The sequence below is a fragment of the Chrysemys picta genome, chromosome 9, assembly GCF_011386835.1.
Source record: "Chrysemys picta bellii isolate R12L10 chromosome 9, ASM1138683v2, whole genome shotgun sequence".
NCBI lineage: Eukaryota > Metazoa > Chordata > Testudines > Emydidae > Chrysemys > Chrysemys picta.
Window position 1 is genome coordinate 23,796,727 of NC_088799.1, and position 25,330 is coordinate 23,822,056.

Consider the following 25,330-nt stretch of genomic DNA (forward strand, 5'->3'; position numbering starts at 1 on the left):
CTTCTGGTGAGTTTGACAGTGGGTCTAACTCTATTCAAGCCAGTCAAATGGGAATAACTCCATTGAAGTTAGTGGCATTATACCAGTCTAAAACTAGTGTGAAGAGAATCGGGCCCATGTTTCTAACTTTATGTTACTCTTCCTAGCAAGGATGTGAATAATGGATAGTGGCTGATCATTCATTCATTCATTCTCTTTGTATCCTGACATGAATAAATAAATAGATTAACCTACCATAAATACATACATACATATGTATTTCTCTGATCTGTTACACTGTGTTTTGACCAAGTTTCTTTACTATTGGTTTGCACACTCCATGTGTATTTCATAATCTTTGCATAGCAGTATTCGTGCTTTACAACATGTGTTTTGCAGACTCCTTATTGATTTATACACTCAGCCAGTAGTATTACTCAATCTCTATGGATTGTAATATTTCTTTATATGGTATTTCAGAATCCCTGTAATATTGATTTGTACATTGAACTTTACAATCTTAAAGGGACACTCAGGTTGAAAACTGTGGGCTCAGATCCTCAGATGGTATATATTGTTAGTTTACACTAGCTGAGGAGCTGCCCCTATATATTGAACAAACAAACAAAAACAATCACCATTTTCCTCAGCTGTGTTATCACATTTTGTAGGGTGCAGTGCATTCTTTAGGCCCAAAGAAGGTTCAGATTTTGAACTGAATCAGTGATCTAATGATTACACCCTAGGGATCGGAGGTGTGGTGGCTAGTGGTTAAGGTGCTTGACTACATTCCAGAAGGTCATGGGTTTGCATCTTGCTTGATCTCACATTAAAAGGCCACCTCCAATTCACATACCGGTAGCTGCAGAATGGGTACCTGATCCATCAGGTTAGGGCAGTCAAAGGTGGCTGGATGTGAGGCAGGCCGCCTCAGTAAACTTGTGTATTGTTGGCTATGAAATGGATGTGCCTTAACTACATCAGCCTGAAGAGCAATTGATTCAGGGGAACTTTGATTGGAAATGAAGCTGGATGGCTGGCTTGATTGTGGAGCGGGCCTGAGACCATGGTCAAGTTCAGGGTATGGTTGCAAGTGCTTAAGGTCAAAATAGAACAAAGTTAATGTGTTGGCATGAGTGAATATTTGGAGCTAAGCTCTACATTTTGGTATAGTGCCAGAAGGAAGTCATCTGAAACCTACAAAATTAATTGATTTGGGTTTGCTTCCATTTGGGGTTGAATATTTGGTTCAGTTGTTGTTTTGAACCAGTTTACCCATGTTTGCTTCTTTTCCATACCTTATATGCCTTTTAGACATTCCTGTATATTATGTCCATCACTTCACCCTTATTTAACCCTCTGAATTTTTCCTTGAAAATTTTCACCGTATTTATCACATGATTTTACCCTTTATTAAACAAAGCAAAGTAGTTTTCAGCAGCTCATACTTCTCCATATGCTTTGTGATCTTATATATTATCAGTGTTCAAGGATCTTGCTTATCTCAAAGGCCAGATTCCCTGGTCTATAATTTCCTGAGTACTCCCCAGTCCTTTTATTAAGTTTAAGTTTATGTTAGCTAGAATTTCCAGCCACCTCAGTTTCTCTGTAAGTTGAGTGATTAAAAACAGGAGACTCAACATTAACTCCTGGGTACTGTTCACAGACTGTTCATTGACCCTACTGTGTGCCCTTTGAAAGGTCACTTAACCACTTTACCACTCTGTGTCTCTGTTTACTCGTCTGGAAAAATAGGGGTAATAATGAGTGTAGTAAAGCACTCTGAGATCCCTAGGTTAAAGGTGCTATGCCAGCGGGAAGTATTATCATTCTATTCAGTGTCATGAACTTTCAGAGTAAACTCAATGAGGACTACAGCAAATTAGCTTAGAGCTGAAACTACCTTTATTTCTTTTTAGAAAATTTAGCATTGACTGATTCCTCCAGTCCCAGTGCAAGACTCACAGCCATCTACTGGGCTTACTTTTTAGTCTTATCAATTACCACTTAGGATGATTGCATCTGTGATGTTAGTCCCCTTATTTATGCCATTACCATCACCCTTATTCTACACATTTGTGTCATAGGAATTGCCCTAGCAGATCAGACTAGCAATCCATCTAGTGCATACCCTGTCTGTGAAATTGGCCAGTACCAGATGCTTCACATTCCAAGACATCTTTTTCTCTTTTTTTCTCATGCTCTCTCTGCTGTACCTAACAACTCCTCGCTATACCCATACAACAATTGCAGTTGTCTGTTTACAATTGGTGAAGGAAGGACAATGTTTCCTCTCTTTCAGATAATTGATATAATACTACAATTATAGTACCCACATCCCAAATCCTTACAGGTAATTTGTGTGGCAGGTGACCCATCAGAAAGAAAACATTTGAGAGTGCCTATATATGGAGGATATTTTAGAATCTGCACATCTCTGACCAGAGGTTAAACTTTTTTTTCCAGGGACAGAGCTTAGGGATTTCTAATGTATCATTCAAAGGCAAGCTTGGTATTGAATTAACATCAAAATCAGATTGGAAATGTAATGCCATTCAATGAAAATATGAAAATATTATAACATTCTGCATATGCTGTGCCAGTTGTAAGTCACTTCTGATTCTTGGTAGTTCTACAGGATAAAATATAAACAGCAAAAATTGTATAGGATTTATGACAGAAATTCCTTAAGGGGGGCGGGAGGGATCTAGTTCGCCGTGCTCTGAACCTAAATCTGGGGGTTGTTATGTTTTATGCTGAATTGAGAGATAATTAGTACCATATGACAGACTAGATGGAAAAGATCACAGCTCCCCTGCAGTGTTTGCCTCTGCACTCTTTTGATAAATTTAAACATGCCATAAGCCAAACATTGATTTAGAACACATGGGCCTCTGCTAATTCACTATGACCACAAAGTTACAGAGACACAGGCCAATGTTTCTAGACATTTTTGCCTATGCCAAAATGCATTAGTTGGCATCATATTATTTGAGACTAGTATTAAGTCCCAGACTCATCCAAAATCTAAAAATGTATGCACTGTGAAAACTGAAGTGTTAATATACAGAATGGCTTTGTTGTGGGCATTGATTGTGGTCGTCAGGTTTCAGTGGAATCCCAGCTCTGCAAGGATTGTAATAGGAGCACTAACACACTCCTGCCTGCAGCCTGCACAGATGTGTGATCATAGTGAAAACTAGCAAATCAAGTGCATGTTCATTCTAGTACAGTAATTGGAACCATTAATTTAAACATAGGAAATGAACTAATCTCTAGGTGGATCTTGCCTGGCAATGGGCTAATTCCCTGTGAGGGGTTTTGGGCACTGTGCTGCGAAGGAAACAGGAATTTTGGCTGCTGGGAGGTGAGTTAGATCTGGACTCTTAGGAGGAGCAAGTACTGATGCAACCAGCCTCCCCACTGACTGGAACTATACTTCTCCCCAAGCCAGCATGCCTGGGATAACCTGCTTGCTCCTGCTACTAGCTCTTGACCCCTCCCTTGGCTCATGGACCAGATAGGGTAAGGCAGGTTTCACTGAAAGGTAAGGCAGGAGTTAGGGAAGAACTGGCACCAAGTCCAGAGTGGAGAGGGCCTGGGGCTTAAAGGAAGGAAGGTGGATCCAGCAGCCCTTTGGAAGAAGGGGAGGGTTTCTGTTGCAGAGAAGATGGGAGTGTGATGAGGCTATGGAACTGTGAGAGCTCTTGCTTCCTTTAGGAGAGGGACAGGAAGGGAATCGGACTGTAATCAGGAGAAAGAAAACACAGTCAGCAAAGATGTTCCTCAAAGGGAGTCCAAACAAGCTAATGTAAGCAGCAACAACAACAAAACAGCAGACTCTCCCAGTCTGGGATGCAAACCAACCCTAGGCCTCGGGGTCCTCTCTCTATCTCCATCAGCAATGAGTCCTGCTGTTCCCACTGGCTTTGGGTAGATGCTCTTTTGAGCTGGTTCATCATTATAAACAGAAATCAGATAAACATTCTTCAGCTTTGAAGATGGGACCCTGCAACAAAGATGCCTTTTCACTGGCTGTTTCTACTTGGCATGCAATTGACGTAGATTTTCAGTATAATGGGGCATGGGGAAGGGGGGGGAGGAGGAAAAAGCATTATAAAGCTATACAGATCCATATGTTTCCAGATGTGGCTTTTGCCATTCATATTCAGAGAACCAAGTTTACTACACTAAAAGCTGAGTTTGCCCTTCTGGATGTCAATATAACCATATCTTCTCCAGGAACATTTCAAGTGAGTATACTGGAGGTGAAATATCTCTGCCTCAGTTGTGACAACACACAATAATCTGCCAAACTGAAAAACTGCTAGTGCTCAAAATCAAGATGAAGAACAAAGGGCCTCTCTTGAGGATGACATTTAAAAATTCCCTTTTCCCTTATTCTTTTCTAAAAATGTATTCTATTGTTTCCATCTTCAAAACAAAAGAAATGAGATAAAGGAAAGCAGTGAAGGGGGAAATGGTTTAAAACGGAAGTTTTGAAAAATTTCACTGCTTATGGTTGCTTCTGTTTCCTTGTTAAAGACTTGATCCTGCAAACATGTGTACATAAATGAAATTTACTCATCAGAGTAAAGTTAACCTAGTGGGACTATTCACATAAAGTTATGCATGTACATAGGTCTTTGCAAGATCAGTGTCTAGTATTATCTCTAATCAATGACCAGTTAAACTGAGGTAAATAGCAATGTAAGGTCATTAGAGTCACTGCTTGATAACTTCTTTTGCTTTTTTTCCCTAGCCCAGTCACTGAATGATTAATTATGTTAAAAACTGTAATATCTCTGCTCCCGTGTCTTGCAAAAACAAAATGGTGGTTATTGCTTTGCTAACAGTTTGAGATCTTCAGACAGATGTGATGAGAAATATTTTTTGACTGGGGTTAGTGGGCCTGGCTTAATGTAGCTTTGCTGTTGCACTGAGTTATGACATATATTTACAGACTGATCCCCATTGAAGTCAATGGAGAGTTTCCCCATTTGCTTCAGTGGTAGTTGGGTTAGGTCTTTAATTTTTCCCTTCGATATCCTTTATTGTTGTAGTTTTGGTTCATCAATTATTTATATTTCTATTGCCTCTGTATATGTGTTTCAAATAGTGTTAAATCCATTATTCCTACATCTCTTGGTCTAGCTGTTTGAACCAAAATCCTTTACATATATGACTATGCCTCTATCCAGAGGAAAGGGTCCCATACTCTTTAATTTGAGGGGGGTTATTAATATGAATGTGACATAACTGACAGCCATTCAGCTGTTCAGTCTAATACATAAAATACTCACCAGTAAAATTTTATATGTATAAGCTTCTTCTAAAATGAATCAAAACTATGGGATTGTCCTCACTGCAGGGCTCACTCAGGCTTTTATTTGGGTGTTGCCCCTAACCCAGCTTCCATCCACACACACAACCTCTCACCTAAGTGTGGTGCTGCTTACACTAGAACTACCTGTCCAGACTGGGATATAGGTTAACGCCTGAGTGCTGCTTACACTTGGGCTGGTAACCCACTCACTTTGCAGTGTGGATACAGGCTAAATCCCTTGAGTGCTGTCCTCTAAAGCCTTCCCACAATTCCTGTCCCAAAGGCAGACAAGTTCTCAATTCATTGGGAAAGAATCACATCTTACTCATCTTACTGTAGCACTAAGAACACCAGAAGTCCCCCAGACATCACCCCAGATGTCCTTACATCAGTGAGCGCAGCAGCACCGTAACTGCAGGTGGTGGCTCATAGCCATGTTAGACCAACCTGGGCACTCACAACCAAGTGCTGATCACCAAACTAATTCTGCAGTGAGGACGTACCCTATGTTGTGTTGTCTTGTCCCTGACCTTTTCCCCTCCCTTCCAATGCAGTGTCTTTTGGCCTAACAACAAGTACATGGAATATTAAACAATCTTGTCTCAAGTATATATTAACTTATCTATCCTCCAACTCCTTGAGCCAGTGTTCTTAAAATAGCCATATGATAAGTCAGTCTCTGCTGTGAATCGTCTGGGTTTTTTCACAGTAACAGCTTTTAAGAATCAATTTAGTATAGAGGTGTCTGTAGAGTCACTAATCTAAAGGTTGAGTTGATGTTTCCATAAACTTGGATTTAGGTCAGCTGGGGCAGGTTATTAAGAGAGCTGGAGGTTGGTTCAAATTGCTAAAAACTTCCTTTCTATTTTTAGAAGTGACAATTAGTTTTATAGTGTTAAACTAGTTCTAGTATAAATCAGTTTCAGGGGTTTTAAAATATAAGATATAATGATATCATCAAGGAAATTTGTTACTTTTCCCCTTCCTTTTTCCATTACGCATTTTTGGCCAATTATTTTAAAGAGATGCAGAGACATATTTGCTGTATTAGCACTCCATTGCTTTAAATAACATCAAAAGAAAGTTAAGCCGATCCTGAATTACTGGCATTTGGCGTGACTCTGATTTGTTAAATGTTGGGTGAATTGCTTCAAAACGATTACCTTTTGTTGACAAGGATCACATGTGTATTGTTGTATCTCACTGATAACATGCAGTTTAGGGACAAACTTGTCATCTTCATCAGTGCAAAGCCAGAGTGAATTGTTTGGAGTCTTCATGTGGGGAACAACCTAAGAACTGAGCAAACAGTATTCACCTCCCCTCCATGGGCAGGGCAGGGGTAGACCTTCATCTTCTCCACAGATTCTTTTCCAGTCCAGGCATTGGAATAGAGGCTGAGCCTTCTGCACACTCACTGCACGTGTGTTTGTAGGAACCTCAGAGTGATAGACATCCATCCCTCCCCTGACTCACTCTCTTACCGCCTACATATTGGACTATGCCGCTCTGCCATGAAGACCAGTTCTACCATGAGCCTGGGATATGGAATATCCCTCTTTCCTGCTCCCACTGCCCCTCACAGCAGAATCACTGTGATTCCTCTGTTTTGTGGACATGATATCCTTGGATGCACTTACTGTAAATGAATACAGAACAATATCATTCTCAAGCACATTTCTCCCCATGCTTCAGTTCACCTACTTTGTACTGGTGATAAAAGAAGCTTTTTGCTCAGGTGTGTTTGTATCTTATTAACATGGGAATGCAAAACTTTGTCACTGTGTTATGCATATCTGCAATTGATTTATTTTAGACCCTTCTACATTATTTTGTAAGCATCACCTCCTGCCTAACCTAATAAGTACATTTAGAGTAAAATATCCTATTAAGTAACCAAAGCCTGCTCTCAGTTGCTACGTGTACACAGATGCAAATACACTGACTTGATTTGGATGATCGTGACTAAACTTAAATTGAAGAGCTGTGAGTGAGAGCAGATTTTGGTCTGTTGGGTCAAACATATCTCTGTAGTAATGCCACTGACGTCAGTAGGAATTATACCCTAGATACCTTTGATTCATGGTGCTTTTCAAAGCATCACAGTGATAGGACTGGGGTAAGTGTCCAATTTAGTATATGTACAGCTCAGTTGGGAAGTCACAGAATTCCTTAACAACTAATCTTTTTCAGAGGTATAGCCAAATATGGAAGTCATAAGCAATTTGATAGCTACGTAGGTCTAAAACTGATAGAGGACAGAGCTGAAGTTGCAGCAAGGCAAACTCCAGATCCTGAGATGATGAAACCTTATGAATTATGTGGGACATTAGACATCTGGATAGTGAGAAAGTCTGAGTCTCTGGATCTGGAAATTTTAACCCAAATTTGTTCATCTGTATTCATTGTGTGCAGGTGCTTTACAAGCAAAAGTGTATTTTGGTAATAAATTGTCTAACATGAATGTCACACAAATACTTATAAACTATGTATCTATAATATAAAGGTAAAAAGTAACTATTATTATGAGATGGAATGGGCCGTCTATTGGTTAGAGCAGAAGTATGAACGCACACATGTTCTGTCCCAGGCTATTAAGGGTATGTCTATACTACACACCGGATCAGTGGGCAGCGATCGATCCAGCGGGGGTCGATTTATCTCATCTAGTCTAGACATGATAAATTGACCCCCGAGCGCTCTCCTGTCCACTCCTGTACTCCAGCGCCATGAGAGGTGCAGGCAGAGTCAACGGGGGAGCGTCGGCAGTCGACTCATTGTAGTGAAGACACCGCAGTGAGTAAGTCTAAGTACTTAGATCAATCCTCTCCCCTTCCCATCCCAGTGTAGACTAGGCCTGAGTATGGACAAATCCCTTAACTTTCATCCACTTGTGAAAAGGGCACAGTAACAGTTATCGACCTCACAGGAACACTGTGAGGTTTAAGTAATGTATATTTGGGAGCACGAGGTAAGAGATTATAGAAATGCAGCATTATGTTAAAAATATGCAGCTATATGATGAGGTGTTACAATAGGAAATAGCAATTAATGACATGTATTTGAAGCAGTACTGCTGACAGTAGATGAGAAGGAAAATCTTTGTGTGGGGTAATATTACAGCTCCTAAAAATGTGTGTTTCAATAAGCTTCTTAAATATGAAAATGTAGCAGGTAAGAATCAGTATAGAAGTAGCTGGGTATTTGAAAAAATGCCTTCTATGGGTAGCTTGGCAATTTTCAGGAATATTTTGTGCCAAAAATGGTAATGTACTAAACAATATTAATGAATTATGCTGTACCACTGAGTGTGATATGCCACAAGTTCTCTCCACTGACTCTCATATTAGTGTGAATAGTTACATTTTAATACAGAATCTAAAACCTATAATACTAATAACCCCATTGGAAATAGGTTAAAGCTCTAATCTACCAAAGCATGTGCTTAAACATGCATAACTACACACATGCGAGTGGTCCCAGTGACTTAAAGGGGATTATGCATATGCTTACACACTTTCATAGATTCATAGAGTCCAGGACTGGAAGGGACCTTGAGAGGTCATCGAGTCCAGTCCCCTGCCCTCATGGCAGGACCAAATACTGTCTAGACCACCCCTGATAGACATTTATCTAACCTACTCTTAAATATCTCCAGAGATGGAGATTCCACAACCTCCCTAGGCAATTTATTCCAGTGTTTAACCACCCTGACAGCTAGGAACTTTTTCCTAATGTCCAACCTAAACCTCCCTTGCTGCAGTTTAAGCCCATTGCTTCTTGCTCTATCCTTAGAGGCTAAGGTGAACAAGTTTTCTCCCTCCTCCTTGTGACACCCTTTTAGATACCTGAAAACTGCTATCATGTCCCCTCTCAGTCTTCTCTTTTCCAAACTAAACAAACCCAATTCTTTCAGCCTTCCTTCATAGGTCATGTTCTCAAGACCTTTAATCATTCTTGTTGCTCTTCTCTGGACCCTCTCCAATTTCTCCACATCTTTCTTGAAATGTGGTGCCCAGAAGTGGACACAATACTCCAGTTGAGGCCTAACAAGTGCAGAGTACAGCGGAAGAATGACTTCTCGTGTCTTGCTCACAGCATACCTATTAATACATCCCAGAATCATGTTTGCTTTTTTTGCAACAGCATCACACTGTTGACTCATATTTAGCTTGTGGTCCACTATAACCCCTAGATCCCTTTCTGCCGTACTCCTTCCTAGACAGTCTCTTCCCATTCTGTATGTGTGAAACTGATTTTTTCTTCCTAAGTGAAGCACTTTGCATTTGTCTTTGTTAAACTTCATCCTGTTTACCTCAGACCATTTCTCCAATTTGTCCAGATCATTTTGAATTATGACCCTGTCCTCCAAAGCAGTTGCAATCCCTCCCAGTTTGGTATCATCCGCAAACTTAATAAGCATACTTTCTATGCCAATATTTAAGTCGTTAATGAAGATATTGAACAGAGCCAGTCCCAAAACAGACCCCTGCGGAACCCCACTTGTTATGCCTTTCCAGCAGGATTGGGAACCATTAATAACAACTCTCTGAGCATGGTTATCCAGCCAGTTATGCACCCACCTTATAGCAGCCCCATCTAAATTGTATTTGCCTAGTTTATCAATAAGAATATCATGCGAGACCGTATCAAATGCCTTACTAAAGTCTAGGTATACCACATCCACAGCTTCTCCCTTATCCACAAGACTCATTATCCTATCGAAGAAAGCTATCAGATTGGTTTGACACGATTTGTTCTTTACAAATCCATGTTGGCTGTTCCCTATCACCTTACCACCTTCCAAGTGTTTGCAGATTTCCTTAATTACTTGCTCCATTAGCTTCCCTGGCACAGAAGTTAAACTAACTGGTCTGTAGTTTCCTGGGTTGTTTTTATTTCCCTTTTTATAGATGGGCACTATATTTGCCCTTTTCCAGTCTTCTGGAATCTCTCCCGTCTCCCATGATTTTCCAAAGATAATAGCTAGAGGCTCAGATACCTCCTCTGTTAGCTCCTTGAGTATTGTAGGGTGCATTTCATCAGGCCCTGGTGACTTGCAGGCATCTAACTTTTCTAAGTGATTTTTAACTTGTTCTTTTTTTATTTTATCTGCTAAACCTACCCCCCTTCCCATTAGCATTCACTATGTTAGGCATTCCTTCAGACTTCTCGGTGAAGACCGAAACAAAGAAGTCAAGGCCTAAATGCATAGTCCTGGCAGTAAAATGCGCCAATGAACAAAGCTATAGAAAGGCAGTATGCTCTTCCTTCTGTTGCAGTGAAGCTTGGGGAGTTTAGAAAAGTTGTGTCTTTTCCTAAAGTCAGTCACTAAGGACGATATGCCCCTAGGTGCAAAGGACTATGATTTCAAAGGGGCTGCACATGAAGCCCACTGGGTGAGCAGTTATACAGGGGTATCTGCACACCCCTGCTCACCCCCCAAAAAGGTTTCTGAACTGGCCCTCCTTAAACTGGCACAAGAAGGTCACTTGAGCATGTCAGGAATAGCATGTCAGGAATGGCATGTTTGCATATATATGGAGCCAGTGGCTCCATCAACCAGCAAGGAGGGCTGTCTGCTATTCCACCCTATGGATAGCAGCTGTTAGGAAAGTAGCACAGCAGTCACACACACACACACACACACACACACACACACGCCTAATGAAGATAGAGTGGATGTCGGCTATCTTTCTCATGGAGGAAAACTGATGCTCTAGGCCTGATTCTCCACTGCCTTGCACCCTGTAAAGTCATCTACACTTGTGCAAGGTGCATATCAAATGCTACCATCATTGTAAATGAGTGGAGAAGTCCGATTTGATTGTACTTTACACTCAGTCGGCACAGACATAACTAACCAAGGTGAAGCGCCATGGAGAATTAGACCCTCTAAGACCTACCTTATTAAAAATGTCTTTGTTTGAATATTGCTTAATCTTGGAGAGAGGGTTCATACAGATGGTATTTAAATTGTGCAAAATCATCCCTCGTTTTGCCAACCTTTACTCAATTACTCATCAGCATCAATGGGCATTGCATGCACAGAATGATTGCTGGATGGGTCCACTGACTGAATAAGAAATCTCAGGGCCAGATTCCCCATTACATTATGGCTCCTTTGTGATACTCCAGTGTGAAGGGACCATAAGGCTTTTAGGTCTGGCCTCTGGGAATTCCACCAACATAGTGGAAATCTCCAGGTGGTGTAGAGTCATCTCCCCTTTGCCATCTCCAGAGCAGAGGCATAAAAGATTATAGATGGGGAGGATCAGGATGTAGAATGAGCATGTCTGATCTGGCTATTCCCAGCTGCTGAAATGGCCTCTTAGGGTGATACGCAACTGGGCATAAGTTAAAGCACCATCAGAGTTGCTCTTGTTTACACTGGGGGCCTGGCTGTCCCCACCAGCCATTCTATCAATGGGTTAAGTGCAAAGATGGTGGAAAGTCACAGCTGTGGCCTGCATTTTTGCATTGAGCTTAGCACAGCCAGGACAGAGAATTCAACCTTCAACAAGGCCTCCAACTCAACATTTTGCAAAAAAGGAAACACGCTTCTAAAGGGTGCTGCCATTCCAGTTAAACCTAGCATAAATATGATCAGAATCACGCTATAATATATTATGCAGTGCATACAGCCTTCTGTATTAAGAACGTCACACTGAGGGTGTTTTCAAGTTGCATGTCACCACCCTGGTTTGTTTATAGATAACTAATATGAATGTGGTTGAGAAAAATATACAAAGCCAATACTGGTTTCAATAGAAAAACATGAGTGAGCGATGAGAGTCTGTGAAAAATAAAAACACCCTCTCTATTTTCGTTGTACATAACCTTGCAACCAGCCAATCAAGCTGTGACCTTTGGAGAGAGTCTGTCTGTTCCAGTGAGACGATCTAATCTCCATTCCAAGTGTTGGTTTGATGTTTTTACACCTATGAATGTATAGATGTTTCTGCAAACTTTCCCGTGTCATTTAATTTATCAACCTTTAAATGCTAACCCACCCCCAAAACTAAAACTTTCCATTATTTTTTCTATGAAAATATTTGTATTTGCACTAATGTCAGTGATGTCTAGAGGTTAGAGCAAGGGACTGCCTCTGCCACTGTCTGACAGCAAGTCACGCTGTAAAATGATGGTACAATAATTCCCTATCTCACTTGGGTGCTGTGACTCTTAATTAGTGAATATTTGCAAAGTGCTTTGAGATCCTGAGTTGGAAGGTGATATTTAAGAGCAATGTGTTATTATGAAGATGATTATTTTATATACACTTGATGAGAAGTGACATTTATAGAGCCTGAAGTCCTTTAAACTGATGACAGACTCAGAATGCCAAATTGCTCAGTGAACCTTGAATAATACTGCTCTTATTGTAACTTTTAGGATGACTGTATTAAGTACTGCTGTATAATAAACATGTGGCATGCATATTGGTATTGTAAATATATTTAATTCTTTTGTGGCTTTCAGTCAATCTATTCGGTGACCGAGTGAGTTGAGTAACACTGCTCTAGCCAATGACTAATGGTGCAGCTTTTGTTTTTGAAAGGGAAAGTCCTGAATTCATTATTTTGGGCATAACCCCTATTGAAATCAGTTTTTGCCTGAGTAAGGCCTGGGTGAGAGCTGCATAAACTTGGACCAGAAGTGAAGTCTCACTTGGTTGCTACCTAACATGGGATGCTCTTTCAACCAACTCTTTTAAATAAGAATGAGTTGTGAACAGTTTTAATATATTCATCTGTTTTAATAAGCAAGCCTGTGAGTGTAAAATACAAGCTTCAGCGCATTATTTAACAAAAAGGAAGTGATACACACTAAAGGCCCAACTCTGCCCTGTGGAGTCAGCGATAAATAGCTATATAAGGTGCAAAACAGTGGAGTTTTATATGTGCAGTGGGTGAAATATAGTCCTGTGCACAGGATCGGTACAGGGCCTATGCACCACTTATTGTGGCTTATATTCAATTTAACTGGTACATTGCCTGTGTGCTGGCCCTCTGAGCAGTGCTGAATTTCACCCATTTTGAGTTTTAGAGACAACTAATGATACTGACTAAATGAATATCTACTCTTATCTGGATAAAAACCATTGAAATGTGAGGAAGTGAAAAATATAATTTAAAATATGAAGACATAATTGGTATATTTCAAATATGAAAATAATGGTTTCCTATAGCCAGAAGCATTGCATGTTTAAGTGTAAAGTAATATCAGGTAGATAAATCTCTTTTAAGTAGTTGATGTTAATATTGTGTATATTTGTTTCTAGATACTGTTAGAAGTTGTGTAGCAAAGCTGTTCTTCAGCTGCCCCCTGAAGGGTCATTACTGCCTATACAGTAAATCCAGTTTTACTCTCATCAGCCGACAGCCTCAGCTATGGATCCATATCATGTTTCTCTTTCAGCAGGTGTGTGCAATACATATAAGTAGTGGCACCTCAATAAACTGTACATGAAAAAACAATGTTTTAATGGTAACCCATTTAGATATGTTTATCATCTCCATCACTGTTACTGTACGTGTGTATGTCCTTTGAATTCCCCCTTCTGATTTCTCAGAAGTGGACAGAGTTACTTATAAGCTCTCCACTATCCAGTGCTTTGCAGTAGACTGGCATAATGTTGTATGACAGAGTATGTGCTTTCTGTTAAATATAACAAATTTAAGATGTCCATATGAAATTAAGAAATCTGAAGTACAAACAACATTGGACCAAAACATGTCATCCTTATTCAGGCAAAACTCCCATTAAAGTCAAGACCCGATTCTGCTTCCGTGGAAATTAATAGGCAAACTTCAGCTGAGTTCTGTGGAAGTAGAGTCAGGTCTATAGACTTCAGTAAGCCTTGGAGATGATCAGCACCCCTTAATCAAAACTCCCAGAGGGCAAGTAAGATCATCAGGATTTGATCAGTGTTGTTCACCTATTGATTAAGATGATTCTTTTGATGATTATATTAAATATATTTCCACATAAAGACCATTAATTGATCATGCTTATCTGGAATGAATATATCTCATGCTTATCTGGAATGATCTATATCTATATGAGAGATTTGGAATAATATAAAGTTATAAAAGCAAAACAAATCTGCATTCCCAGTTCAAGATGAATCATGATGTTTTTCTTGTATTCGTAATAAAAAAAATCAGCTTCTCATAAACTATATATAGTAGTTAAAGATGCAGCATGCCCAATGTTATTGCAATGTTAGTAATTAGAGGTGGAAAAGACCTATTAGATCATTGGGTCAAATCTCTCCGCAAGTGCAAGACATAGTGACATAGAGGATAGATCAGATATTAAACTAATGCTACCCTTGATCTTGGCTAAATGTTTACCACGGGAATATTCAAACACATATGGTACTGTAAATTGGTTGATTTAACAGATCAAGATACTCCTACATGTTGTATGATGTCCTAGAAATAAGTACCCAAAAGATCAGAAAAATGCAAATGAGAAGTAAGAACATTTTGATTTAACTCTTTCATTTCAAGTAGTCATACCAGCGAGCAGATTACTGTACCACCAGTGAGCTGAGCCCTCCCTGCCAGCTCCAGTCTAAATTCAGCACTGAGAAGTGATCTGTGCTGTGGCAGCCAGCAGGTCACTAGGGCCTAATGGGGTAAACCCACCAATGTCACAGCTGTATAGTTTAGCAGGGTATGGCAAAGTACAATACCACCCACTGCCACTAGGATTTGGAGCTGCTTCAGCCCCTAAAGGGGTAGAGCTGGGTGCCACTGAGGAATTACCACCCTGCAGGACATAGACAACAGGTGGCTGAGGGAGGAGACAGAGCAGGGAACACAGGTTTCTTAGGTTTTGCACAGCAGAGTACATGACTGTTTGCACATGCTTCCTTCAGCACATGGGTTCAAATAGCAGGGTGGAAGCTACAGAGTGGGGATAGAGGGTTTGTTATGTGAGGCTATTTCAAATCACAATCACATGCCCTCTGCTGCCTCTGTTCCTGCTTTTCCACACCTAGAGGATGCTGGGGGGAGGGTGTGGATGGGTGGGTGTTCTGATTTGGTGGGGATGTGGGGAGGGTCTGAGCCAGGTGATGATGGTTGTTGGGTAGGAGGGGGAAGAATTCTGAACCTGGGGATGGGTTCTGAGCTTGTCGTGGAGATGTTTGTTTATATTCTGAGCCTATGGGAGAAGGTTCAGGGCTGAGCATGTTTAAAGTCAAGCACATGCCTAGGAGCTTGGCTGGATTGGGGCTTAAGTGCTCACCCTGCAAAGATCTGGGAGCAACTAAGCCACTGAGCAAGGGGCAAACTGTTGTCTGCCCCAGCTGGACTATGTAGAGCCCAGGAGGAGAAAAGAAGAAATGTGATCTGCTGGCTTTTAAGGGTCTGGTTCTTTCTTGAAAGTAGGGAAGGAAAAGGGAGAGACACTAGCATTTGAGGGGCAGAGAGAGAATTCAAGGGAAAGAGGGAAGGTAAAAGGGGAGAAGAGGAAGGGGGACAGAGAGAAATAGGAAAGAGAAGACCAAACAAGTTAAAAAATAAAGGGGGGTAAACAAGAAGTTGAAGAAAGAGACTGAATTTGAAAAGTCTTTTAAGGAAAAAGAAAAGGTGAAAGAGTGGCCTCAGGGAGAAATAACCTGAATACAATGGTGCATGATAGAAAAATGAGAGCAAGGAAAATAGCTGATGAAAAAGATCAGAAAAGATGTATTGAAATACATGAGAATGAGCAGAGAAGGAAGAGCACATACTAGGAGAGTAAACAGTCTATTTCTTTATTAACATACACATTCTGATGCCAAAAACACACCATCTTGCTGGATATTAACAAAATGACTTCAGTCCTCTCTCTGTTGTATATTTTGAATCAATTGTAGTGATGATTTCATCTTTGATTCCACCTTTATTTCCTCGTGCTTAACATTTTCCTCATAATTTTTCTTTTTTAAAACTTCTTGCTTTAACCCTTTCACCAAGATTACATTGCACTTTGGCCTGACCCTTTCAGTCTTTTATTGAGCTAGGACAATAAGCGTTGCAATATTTCCCATCTCAGATTTCCCATCCCTCTTCCTCCACCCCTTCTGTCTGCATTCTGTTCCTCGTCTCTCTTTCTCTCTCCTCTTTTTTTAATACCTCCTCATCCCTCTTTGGAGCCTCACCTCATTTAGAACTCCTGGACCATGACCTCTCCAGTTACACTTTGGCTTTAATGTGTTTTTCACTTTCCTGTCTTGGGTAATTGCATTGGTTAAATTAAAAATGCTGTTGCCAAGCTGACACTCTTAAATTTTGGCTCATCTTAGTCATAGCAGCTCATATACTGATGCTGTTCCTTATCTGTTTATTCTCTCCACATTTTTGATGATTAATCTTCTATGGCGGGGTGGGCAAACTTTTTGGCCTGAGGGCCACATCGAGGAATAGAAATTGTATGGAGGGCCATGAATGTTAACAAAATTGGAGTTGGGGTCTGGGAGGGAGTGCGGGCTCTGGGGTGGGGCTGGGGATGAGAGGTTTGGGGTGCAGGAAGGTGCTCTGGATTGGGATCGAGGGGCTTGGAGAGAGGGAGGGGGATCAGGGCTGGGGTTGGGGCATGAGGAGAGGCTCAGGGGATGCAGGATCCGAGCAGCACTTACCTCAAACGGCTCCCGGAAGCAGTGGCATGTCCCTTCTCTGGCTCCTATGCAGAGGCACGGCCAGGCGGCTCTGCACGCGGCTCTGCATGCTGCCCTGTCTGCAGGCACCGCCCTGCAGCTCCCATTGGAGCATGTAGGAGCCAGAGCGTGGCCATGCCGCAGCTTCTGGGAGCCGCGTGGTGAGGCCCATGACCCTGCGCCCCAGCTATAGTTTGCCCACCCCTGTTCTATGGGCTGTTGTGTACTGTGCATGTATTTTTTGTTAACTTCTGGAATATACTCCATCTATACTATGCTAGAAACTCACAAGACTACATTCTTCCATCTATGCACAGGAAGTCCCACGTGTAACCCCTTATGTACCCAGAAGAGAATAGGAGTACTTGTGGCACCTTAGAGACTAACAAATTTATTAGAGCATAAGCTTTCGTGGGCTACTGCCCACTTCTTCGGATGCATATAGAGTGGAACATATATTGAGGAGATATATACACACACACACACACACATATAATATTATATATATATGTATATGTGTGTGTGTGTGTGTGTGTATATATCTCCTCAATATATGTTCCACTCTATATGCATCCGAAGAAGTGGGCAGTATATATATATATATGTATATGTGGGCAGTATATATATATATATATGTATATGTGTGTGTGTGTGTGTGTGTGTGTATATATCTCCTCAATATATGTTCCACTCTATATGCATCCGAAGAAGTGGGCAGTAGCCCACGAAAGCTTATGCTCTAATAAATTTGTTAGTCTCTAAGGTGCCACAAGTACTCCTGTTCTTTTTGCGGATACAGACTAACATGGCTGCTACTCTGAAACCAGAAGAGAATAGATCCCTGAACGTATAGAGCTCATCATGAGTCACCTTTCACACCCATTCTGGGGGAAAAGGGGCATAAAGCATTCCCCTGTGTGGGCCATCTCCATCCGGTCTGTGTGCGTATGTGAGAGCAGCTGCTGCAGGGAAAGCTGCTCACACTCCCATGCAGGTACACAGGTAGTAGACAGGCAGGATTGCAACAATAAGTGGGGTCTTGGCTCTGCCTCTCCAAGGCACTGGCTGGCAGAGCTGAGCCAGGCTAGAAGGGGATGTAAACTCTGCTAGGACCAGAATATTTCCCTCTTGGAGCAAGGGGGCAGCAGGGACTGAATGGTGACTTTGCATTGGAGTTGGAGGTGTAATTTCAGTGAGACATACCTGTGATTGAGCTAGTGTGCTAAAAAGGAGTGTAGCTGTGGCAGCACCAACAGAAGGAGGGGCTAGCCGCCCTGAGCACAAACCCGTCATCTCAGACGAGATCATACTTAGGATGGCTAGCCCCTTCTGCCGCTTGCATTACCAGGGCTACAGTCTATTTTTAGCATTCTAGTGCAATTAGAACTAGTACAAGTATGTCTCCTTGTGATGGAAATTACACTTTCCAGCTCTTGTGTAAACACCTCAGAGTCTCATTCTGTCCCTGGTGTGCTCCTGGGGCAGTGAAATTCCACATTGCCCCTTCCTGGAGGCTTGTGGTAACACCGTGATCTAGTCCTTATTTCCCTAGGAATTTGTTCGGTTTTTTTTTTTTTTTTTTAACCATCTTTTATGTCTATGGCTTTGTTTCTATTCTGAATTACTGGTTAATATTGGGGTCCTTGAAGCTTTATTCTTCTATTGCTTTTGAAGTAGTTGTAGTAAAAATTACTGCTGAACATCTAGAGCCTGATTCTGGTGCCAGTGAGTCCACAGCAATACTCCCATTGGCTTCAGACGTGCAGGATCAAGTCAGTAACATTTGGTTTTGTGTCCTTGCAAATACATTGTACACATAGCAGTTTATATGCCCTTCTGTGAAAAAATGATGATTCTTATTATGTTGTATTCTCTGTTCAAACCTATTGTACAGTAACATGGAGTTTGATGTATCGTAATTTACACTTTTTCATTTGTTTGAAACTCTAAACGCTTTTACATACTGTGTATAACCATTTTTAAATTAAATATCTTGCTAAATTCATCCCTGGTGTAACTCCATTGAAGGCAGTGGAATTGCACAAGGCATGAATTTGGCACAAAATATATTTATAATGTGTTAATAATTAACTAAATTAAGTAAATTAGCTAACTATAAAAAGTCCTTTTTGACCCAGATCCAAGGAATTCCATGAGTTACCTTATTTTTGTGAATAAATGCTATGTTTTGCCATTTATTATACTCTCTTTGTCGAGTGCAAAGGAATAGTTTTGCTCTCATATCCATAACAGATCTTGACTTCTGTCTTCTGCTCTCCCTCTAATTGTGAAAGTCTAAGTTAATAATTTTAATATGCTTTGAAATCCTTGGTTGAAAGTTGTGGAACTGCAAATTATTATTATTATTATTATTATATGTATTTATTGTTTCAAACTGGGTGGATTTTATGCTCGTAGAGGGAGCAGAATATTTGACTTCAGATCTGTTTTGTAGATTTGAGAGGAGACTGTTTTTCCAATGAAGAACAGAAATGAAGGTAGAATAATGATGGTCTTGGGGGAAGAAAGCATGGCATTTAAGAAGTACTGACATTTTTCTGAAAATGCAAGACCGTAATGACCAGCTGAAGAGGAACAAATCTAGTTCAATTTTTCAAGTTTGATTTATTTATTTATTAAGTTTTTTCCTACAGCAAATTTTGCATCAAATGATATAGGTCAACTCTACAGCCACATCACCTCTGGCTTAATTGGTCTCTTCAGGCGTGAAACTGTATAATAGGCAGTGTTGGTAGTGCCCCCTATTTTTAAGGTTGTCCGATACTTCGTATTATAAGACCCTGTTTTCAGTTGCTTGTAACTTTGCCAAATACTGTTTGGGTTCAAATTTTCCATGCAAAGGTGTCCCTTAAGCAGAAATTGTTTTGGAAAATGTAAGCTAAAATGGTTTAGCCATGTCTAAGAATGTGTCTAGGAGGATATATGTTGTTTTGCCCATATTAAAAAAAAAAAATTGGGTGACCTTTTCTTTGCATCTTTGAATCACTCTGGTGCCACTATACTATACTATACTAAAAATTTGGCAAGGGGTGGCCTTTATGTCAGGGACATGCCTTTTGCCACTCCTGTAAAAATATGCCTGAATTTGGCCAAGTTCTAAGGGCTGGTCCCCACTTAGTCCGGACTTCGGACTAAGGTACGCAAATTCAGCTACGTTAATAACGTAGCTGAATTCGAAGTACCTTAGTCCGGACTTACCGGGGTCCAGACGCGGCTGGAAGTCTCCCCCCGTCGACGCTGCGTACTCCTCTTGGAGAGCTGGAGTACCGGCGCCGATTGTGGGCACTTCCGGGATCGATCCGGGATCGATTTATCGCGTCTTAACCAGACGCGATAAATCGATCACAGAACATCGATTGCGTGCCTCCGGACCAGCCGGTAAGTGAAGACTAGGCCTTAGTCTCTGAAAAATCACAGTTCACGCATGCCCAGTAGAAAAGTCTTAGATTTTTAGCAGCTAAATTGCCTGAAACTTGCATCCACATTGGGCATGCTCCAGCCCAGAGCTGAGTAGGCTTTCCCTGCAATTGCATCTCTAGACTGCTGTGGGTCAGGCTGGGATCAAGCTAGGGTGACCAGTCAGCAAATGTGAAAAATTGGGACGGGGGTGGAGGGTAATAGGAGCCTATATAAGAAAAAGATCCCAAAATCAGGACTGTCCCTATAAAATCAGGACATCTGGTCCCCCAGATCAAGCACCAGAACTGAGAGCAGGGAGCCTGTGTCTTATGGGTGCTCAGTGACCCCCCTCCCCCTGCTGGTCCCAGGCAGCATGGAGGAGTAAACTACATGATTCAAATGCTGAAGAGACACGAGTCAGACTTGGGGGTTTGTGTGCAGGGGGATTACATTGGAACAAGGAGCCTGTGGAAGGGAAAGTGCAGGACTTGGAGGCTGCTGGGGTTGGGAGGGAAATTGGAACTGGTAGTTGGGGAGGGAGACTGGGACTAGGTGGGCAAGAAGACAGGGATTGGGAGATGGGGGAGACTGAGACTGGCTGGAAGAGGAGATTGAGACTAGCAGGCAAGGACACTGGGCTGGGGAACCAGGGAGGAAATGGGGGAGGGGGGGATTGAGATTGGATGAGGAGATGTGGGAGACTGGGACTGGTGGGGCAAGGAGACTGGGACAGTGAGCCCTGGCAGAAAAACTGGGACTGCAATCCAGTGGGGACAGAGAATGCAGGTGAGGGGAGGGGTGACTGGAAGCCAGGGGGAGGAAGAGAGAGAAATAAGACTAGGAGCCAGGAAGGAGGAAATTGGGACTGGGTGACAAGAAGGCTGGAGACAAGGAGTTGGGAGTGTAGGGGGAGAAATGAGCATGACGGGGCTGTGAGATTGGGATGGGGAATCTGGAGGGGTAAGACTAGGTCTTGCTGAGAAAGGAGACTGAGATAAGAAGTTAATTTTCTCTCTGCCCTGGGCTTTCAATGTACGCATCCCAAGTCTTTTACCAAAAGCGAGATAATACTAGTATATAAGAGTGCTGGGACTGCTACTAATAGCTAGTTCATATATACCACTTTTCAACATTAGATCTCATAGCACTTTACAGAGTTGGTCAGCATCATTAACACCACTTTACTGAGGCACAGGGAGGTGAAGTGACTTGCCCATGGTCACCTATAGGTTAGTAGTAGAGCCAGCAATAGAACCCAGGTCTTCTGAGTCCAGTGCTCTCTCCACTACCAGCACTACTATATACTAGTGTTATGTGTGTGCGCACACAGGGTAGTAGTGGTATGTTGTAGATATATAGTAGTACTAGCTTATATGTAAAATGTAATGAATCAAGTGCCTGTGAAATCAGGTGTTGTGCATAGAAATAGTCTCAGAAGAATTAATGGAGTATACAGGAATTATTTAGTTTCAGAGATTTATATACTTTGCATTGATACGAATCAATCTTAACTGCACTGAATTTTTTTTAAATGTCAGTGTCAGACATTCTGCTCTTGATATAAGATGCAACAAGGACAGCAATTACTTTGTGTAGTTGTATCATTCTGAAATAACAGCAATACGATTTTTGAAGACTCAGATTGAAATTTTCTTTTCAAATATTTTCTCCAGAACTTGTTTCCAGAACCCTTGTCCATACAAAGTAACTCTGTGCAAGTCCTTAAAACCCTGTGGGAGAAGACACAGCTGAAGGGAACACATGGTTTTGAAACTGCGATGATTCAATCTACATTTCCACACCAGAAGGTAAACATTTATTCCTTGGGGTGGCGGGATGGGGAAGTGATTTTATACCAACCTTTAGAACTGGTCTACATGGATCTTTGCAATAGATGTGATGGCTCCATACTGTGGTTAACTACTGGAAAGCAAACCTCTTACACACATGCACATGTGTGTGCACATATATCAACAAATCATAAATATCTTAGCAATTAAACATGGGGCCCAATCCTGCTTCCAAAGAAGTCAATAGAAATTTTGAGGCTGACTTAAGTCAAAGCAGGATCAAGTCCAGGTGGCCTCTGCTTCTTATTTCTAACTACTGAATCACATTAAAATAAACTAAAAGGACACCATTTTTTTATATTACTTTTCCATGTGAGCAATTGCTGTGTTGCCAAAAAGATGCTAAGCATTTGCTCTTGGGAGAGGAGGTGGCCCATGACACTGAGAACAGGATGGGAAGTGGTTTGTGGACACAGGTGGGATTTTCAAGAGTGCCTTAGGAACAGAAGTCCCATTCACTTTCCATCTCTCTATTAAGAGGTGATCTGAATTAGGAAAATGTTTGAGAACTACTGCTTTCGTCATTGGTAAATTACAACCTGTTTCCACCCTCTTTTGCTCTGTGTATATTTGTGTGTGTGTTGAAAGGAAGCTTCTTTATGCACTGAATAATTTTTATGTCACTAAATTTCTTTTGCCTTCAGTGCTGTATAGCTCTGGTTTCTTCTAGGTATTTTCACTCATTACCTTTCCAAGTCCTCTTCAGCCAGTTTATTCATATGGCAGTCTATGGCTTATTCATGATGTAGGGTCCCCTCTCTTACATAAACCACACCCAGCTTGTAAGGGCGTTGACCAGTGCTCAGCAGGAATTTTATTTCTGAGCTCTGTAGTGGATCCATAAATGTGTCATTTTTTATTGTACTTTGAAATGTCTCCAGGTTTACCTAAGCCCTCACATATGCTTCATGGGAGTTGCTAGTGAAGTGAATGAAAACAGGTGATGGTACATGTAGGTATTTTTTCCTATTTACATACATAATTTTAAAGGCTAGAGTCAGAATAGCTGCCATGATGGACTGTTTAGCTGCCCTGCGGAAATTCACACAATTCTGCACAATGCCTTGGATGCTATGAAAATGATGATTTTTACACACTCCATTCTTACCATCTGTCAAGTTTAAAAGCTATTTACTGTTTCAGGAATTGTAGAGACAACTGTTTAAAGCTATTAATCAGACTTCATGGAAAAGACCAGTGGAGGATTATAAAACAAAGACATATTTGAGCTAAGTGCAGAAATATTCTTCAACATGTACAATTTTTTTTTTTACATCTCAGCTAAAATTGGATGAACTAAATTGTCAGATGTGGTTTTAAAATATTCTTTCTCAGGCTGAGACTAAGAATGGAAAATGTCTGCCTGAAAGTATTATTTTACTAAAGTGATGACAGTTGAAAATAGGAGTTATTAATGGAAACATCTTCTGAAACATAAGGTGATTGTGTTGCATGACCTATCCAGATGCAACATATACAAGTACGTGCATATCATACACATGCACATACAGATTTTTTATATTCAAAATTAGATAAAACTAGATCCAAGCTGCTTCTTCCAAAATCATAAAGCTGTTCTTTGTTTAACTTAGAATAAAGCTTGTAATAGCTCATTTGCTAAGAATGGAGTAACCTGCACAGTACTATGAACTAGGAGATCTGTCAACTGAAGTGATGCGAAGGTACTTATGACTGCATATATAGGAACAAATTGAACCCCAGCATGCAATCTGAAGAACTGGGCTGTGCACTGGGCAGATTCATAGAGTCTAGTGGTGTTTACAGTAGAACCACTTCGTGGCCAGATGCAGTAGCCCCCATGGCTGGTGCATCTCCTTTCCATATGGGGACTGGCCACTAGCTCCATATTGTTCCCTCTCCCAAATTCCTGTCCACACTTATATACCATGAGCCCACCATGCTCAGAGAGTGTCACACCAAGGTTAATGGCAGCCGACCTAGTAGTCAAAGCCAGCGTTCACAGTCACGAGACAGGATATCTGGAGATCAGAACCATGAGTCAGGAACCAGAGTGAGGCCAGGTCAGGATACCAGGGGGTAAGAAGCAGGAAACACATAGGAGGACTGGAACAGCAAGGCAAATGCCAAGTGTCAAGCTGGGGTGGGATACCAGGAAATCCAGGAGCCGGAGCTGGAGCCAGAGCCCAATTGTTTAGACAGCTTCCTGTTCCTGCTGCTGGCTTAAATAGGGCCAGTGGGCCAATGAGCCACACCAGGGCGCTAACAGTCACATCCAGCAAACTGTTAGTCTCCAGAGTATTTGTTGCATAATTCTATTACTCTTAGTCCTTTGGGGGTTATTTCATCATTCCTTTTTTGTAAGAGTACTTTCTTGGTTAACTATATTCCCAAACTAATGGGACAGTACATCAAGAAACTGTAAAATTAAAACACTGATCCCAACCAACTAGAAAATGGAACTTTGGAAACTCAACAAGTTGTAGAATTATACACTGTTATCAGGATGCTGGATAACAATCAAGTAGATGCAACACATTAAAGACTTTCTTGAGATTTTAAAAATGCTGTGCAGCATTTGGCTGGTTTCACTTTCTTTGTTTTTGGTTTGCTTACTAATATAGGGCCTGCTATTGCTCCTATCAAAAAACTCATTGATTTCATTGGCAAAATTCCCACTGACCTTTCTGAAAGCAGGATCTGGACCTATTGTTTAGTAGATTTCTTTTTATTTCTTGTGAAATTCAGAGACCAAGAAGACTAGCTAGAGTCCGGTGTAATGCTGTTGGCCCAATGCAGTTTTTTCAATGTCTCTCAAACATGACCAGGAGTGGCTATAAGAAGTGCAAATGTGTGACCACACACACACACACACACACACATATTCTCCTGAAAGCTTTTGCTTTTTCAAAAAAGTTTGCTTCAGTTGGAAAATTTGCCTTATACTGTGTATAGGTCCAAGACACGACATACTCTCAACCCTCAGTGACTATAGTGGAAGCTGAGAACGCTCAAGCACCTTGTGCAGAAGGATTCCATAACTTTCTTAAAAGCAATTGTGGGTTAGAATTCTTAACTAACTAAACTCTTAGGCACTTGGGTTTACCAAGGGACAGGATGAAA

General features: G+C 41.2%; 1 protein-coding gene across 8 annotated transcripts in view; it reads left to right on the forward strand.

Annotated features, from left to right (window-relative positions):
- VEPH1 (ventricular zone expressed PH domain containing 1) overlaps positions 1-25,330 on the forward strand; it is a 147,631-nt gene that overhangs the window by 89,854 nt on the left and 32,447 nt on the right. For 7 of the 8 annotated variants that reach the window (XM_005286984.5, XM_024102548.3, XM_042853687.2 and 4 more), the window contains 2 exons: positions 13,590-13,729; positions 22,052-22,186. In XM_005286984.5, coding sequence (XP_005287041.1) covers positions 13,590-13,729; positions 22,052-22,186 — 275 coding nt within the window. The remainder of the gene's footprint in view (positions 1-13,589; positions 13,730-22,051; positions 22,187-25,330) is intronic. The other variant, XR_010590589.1, reaches the window with a different exon arrangement.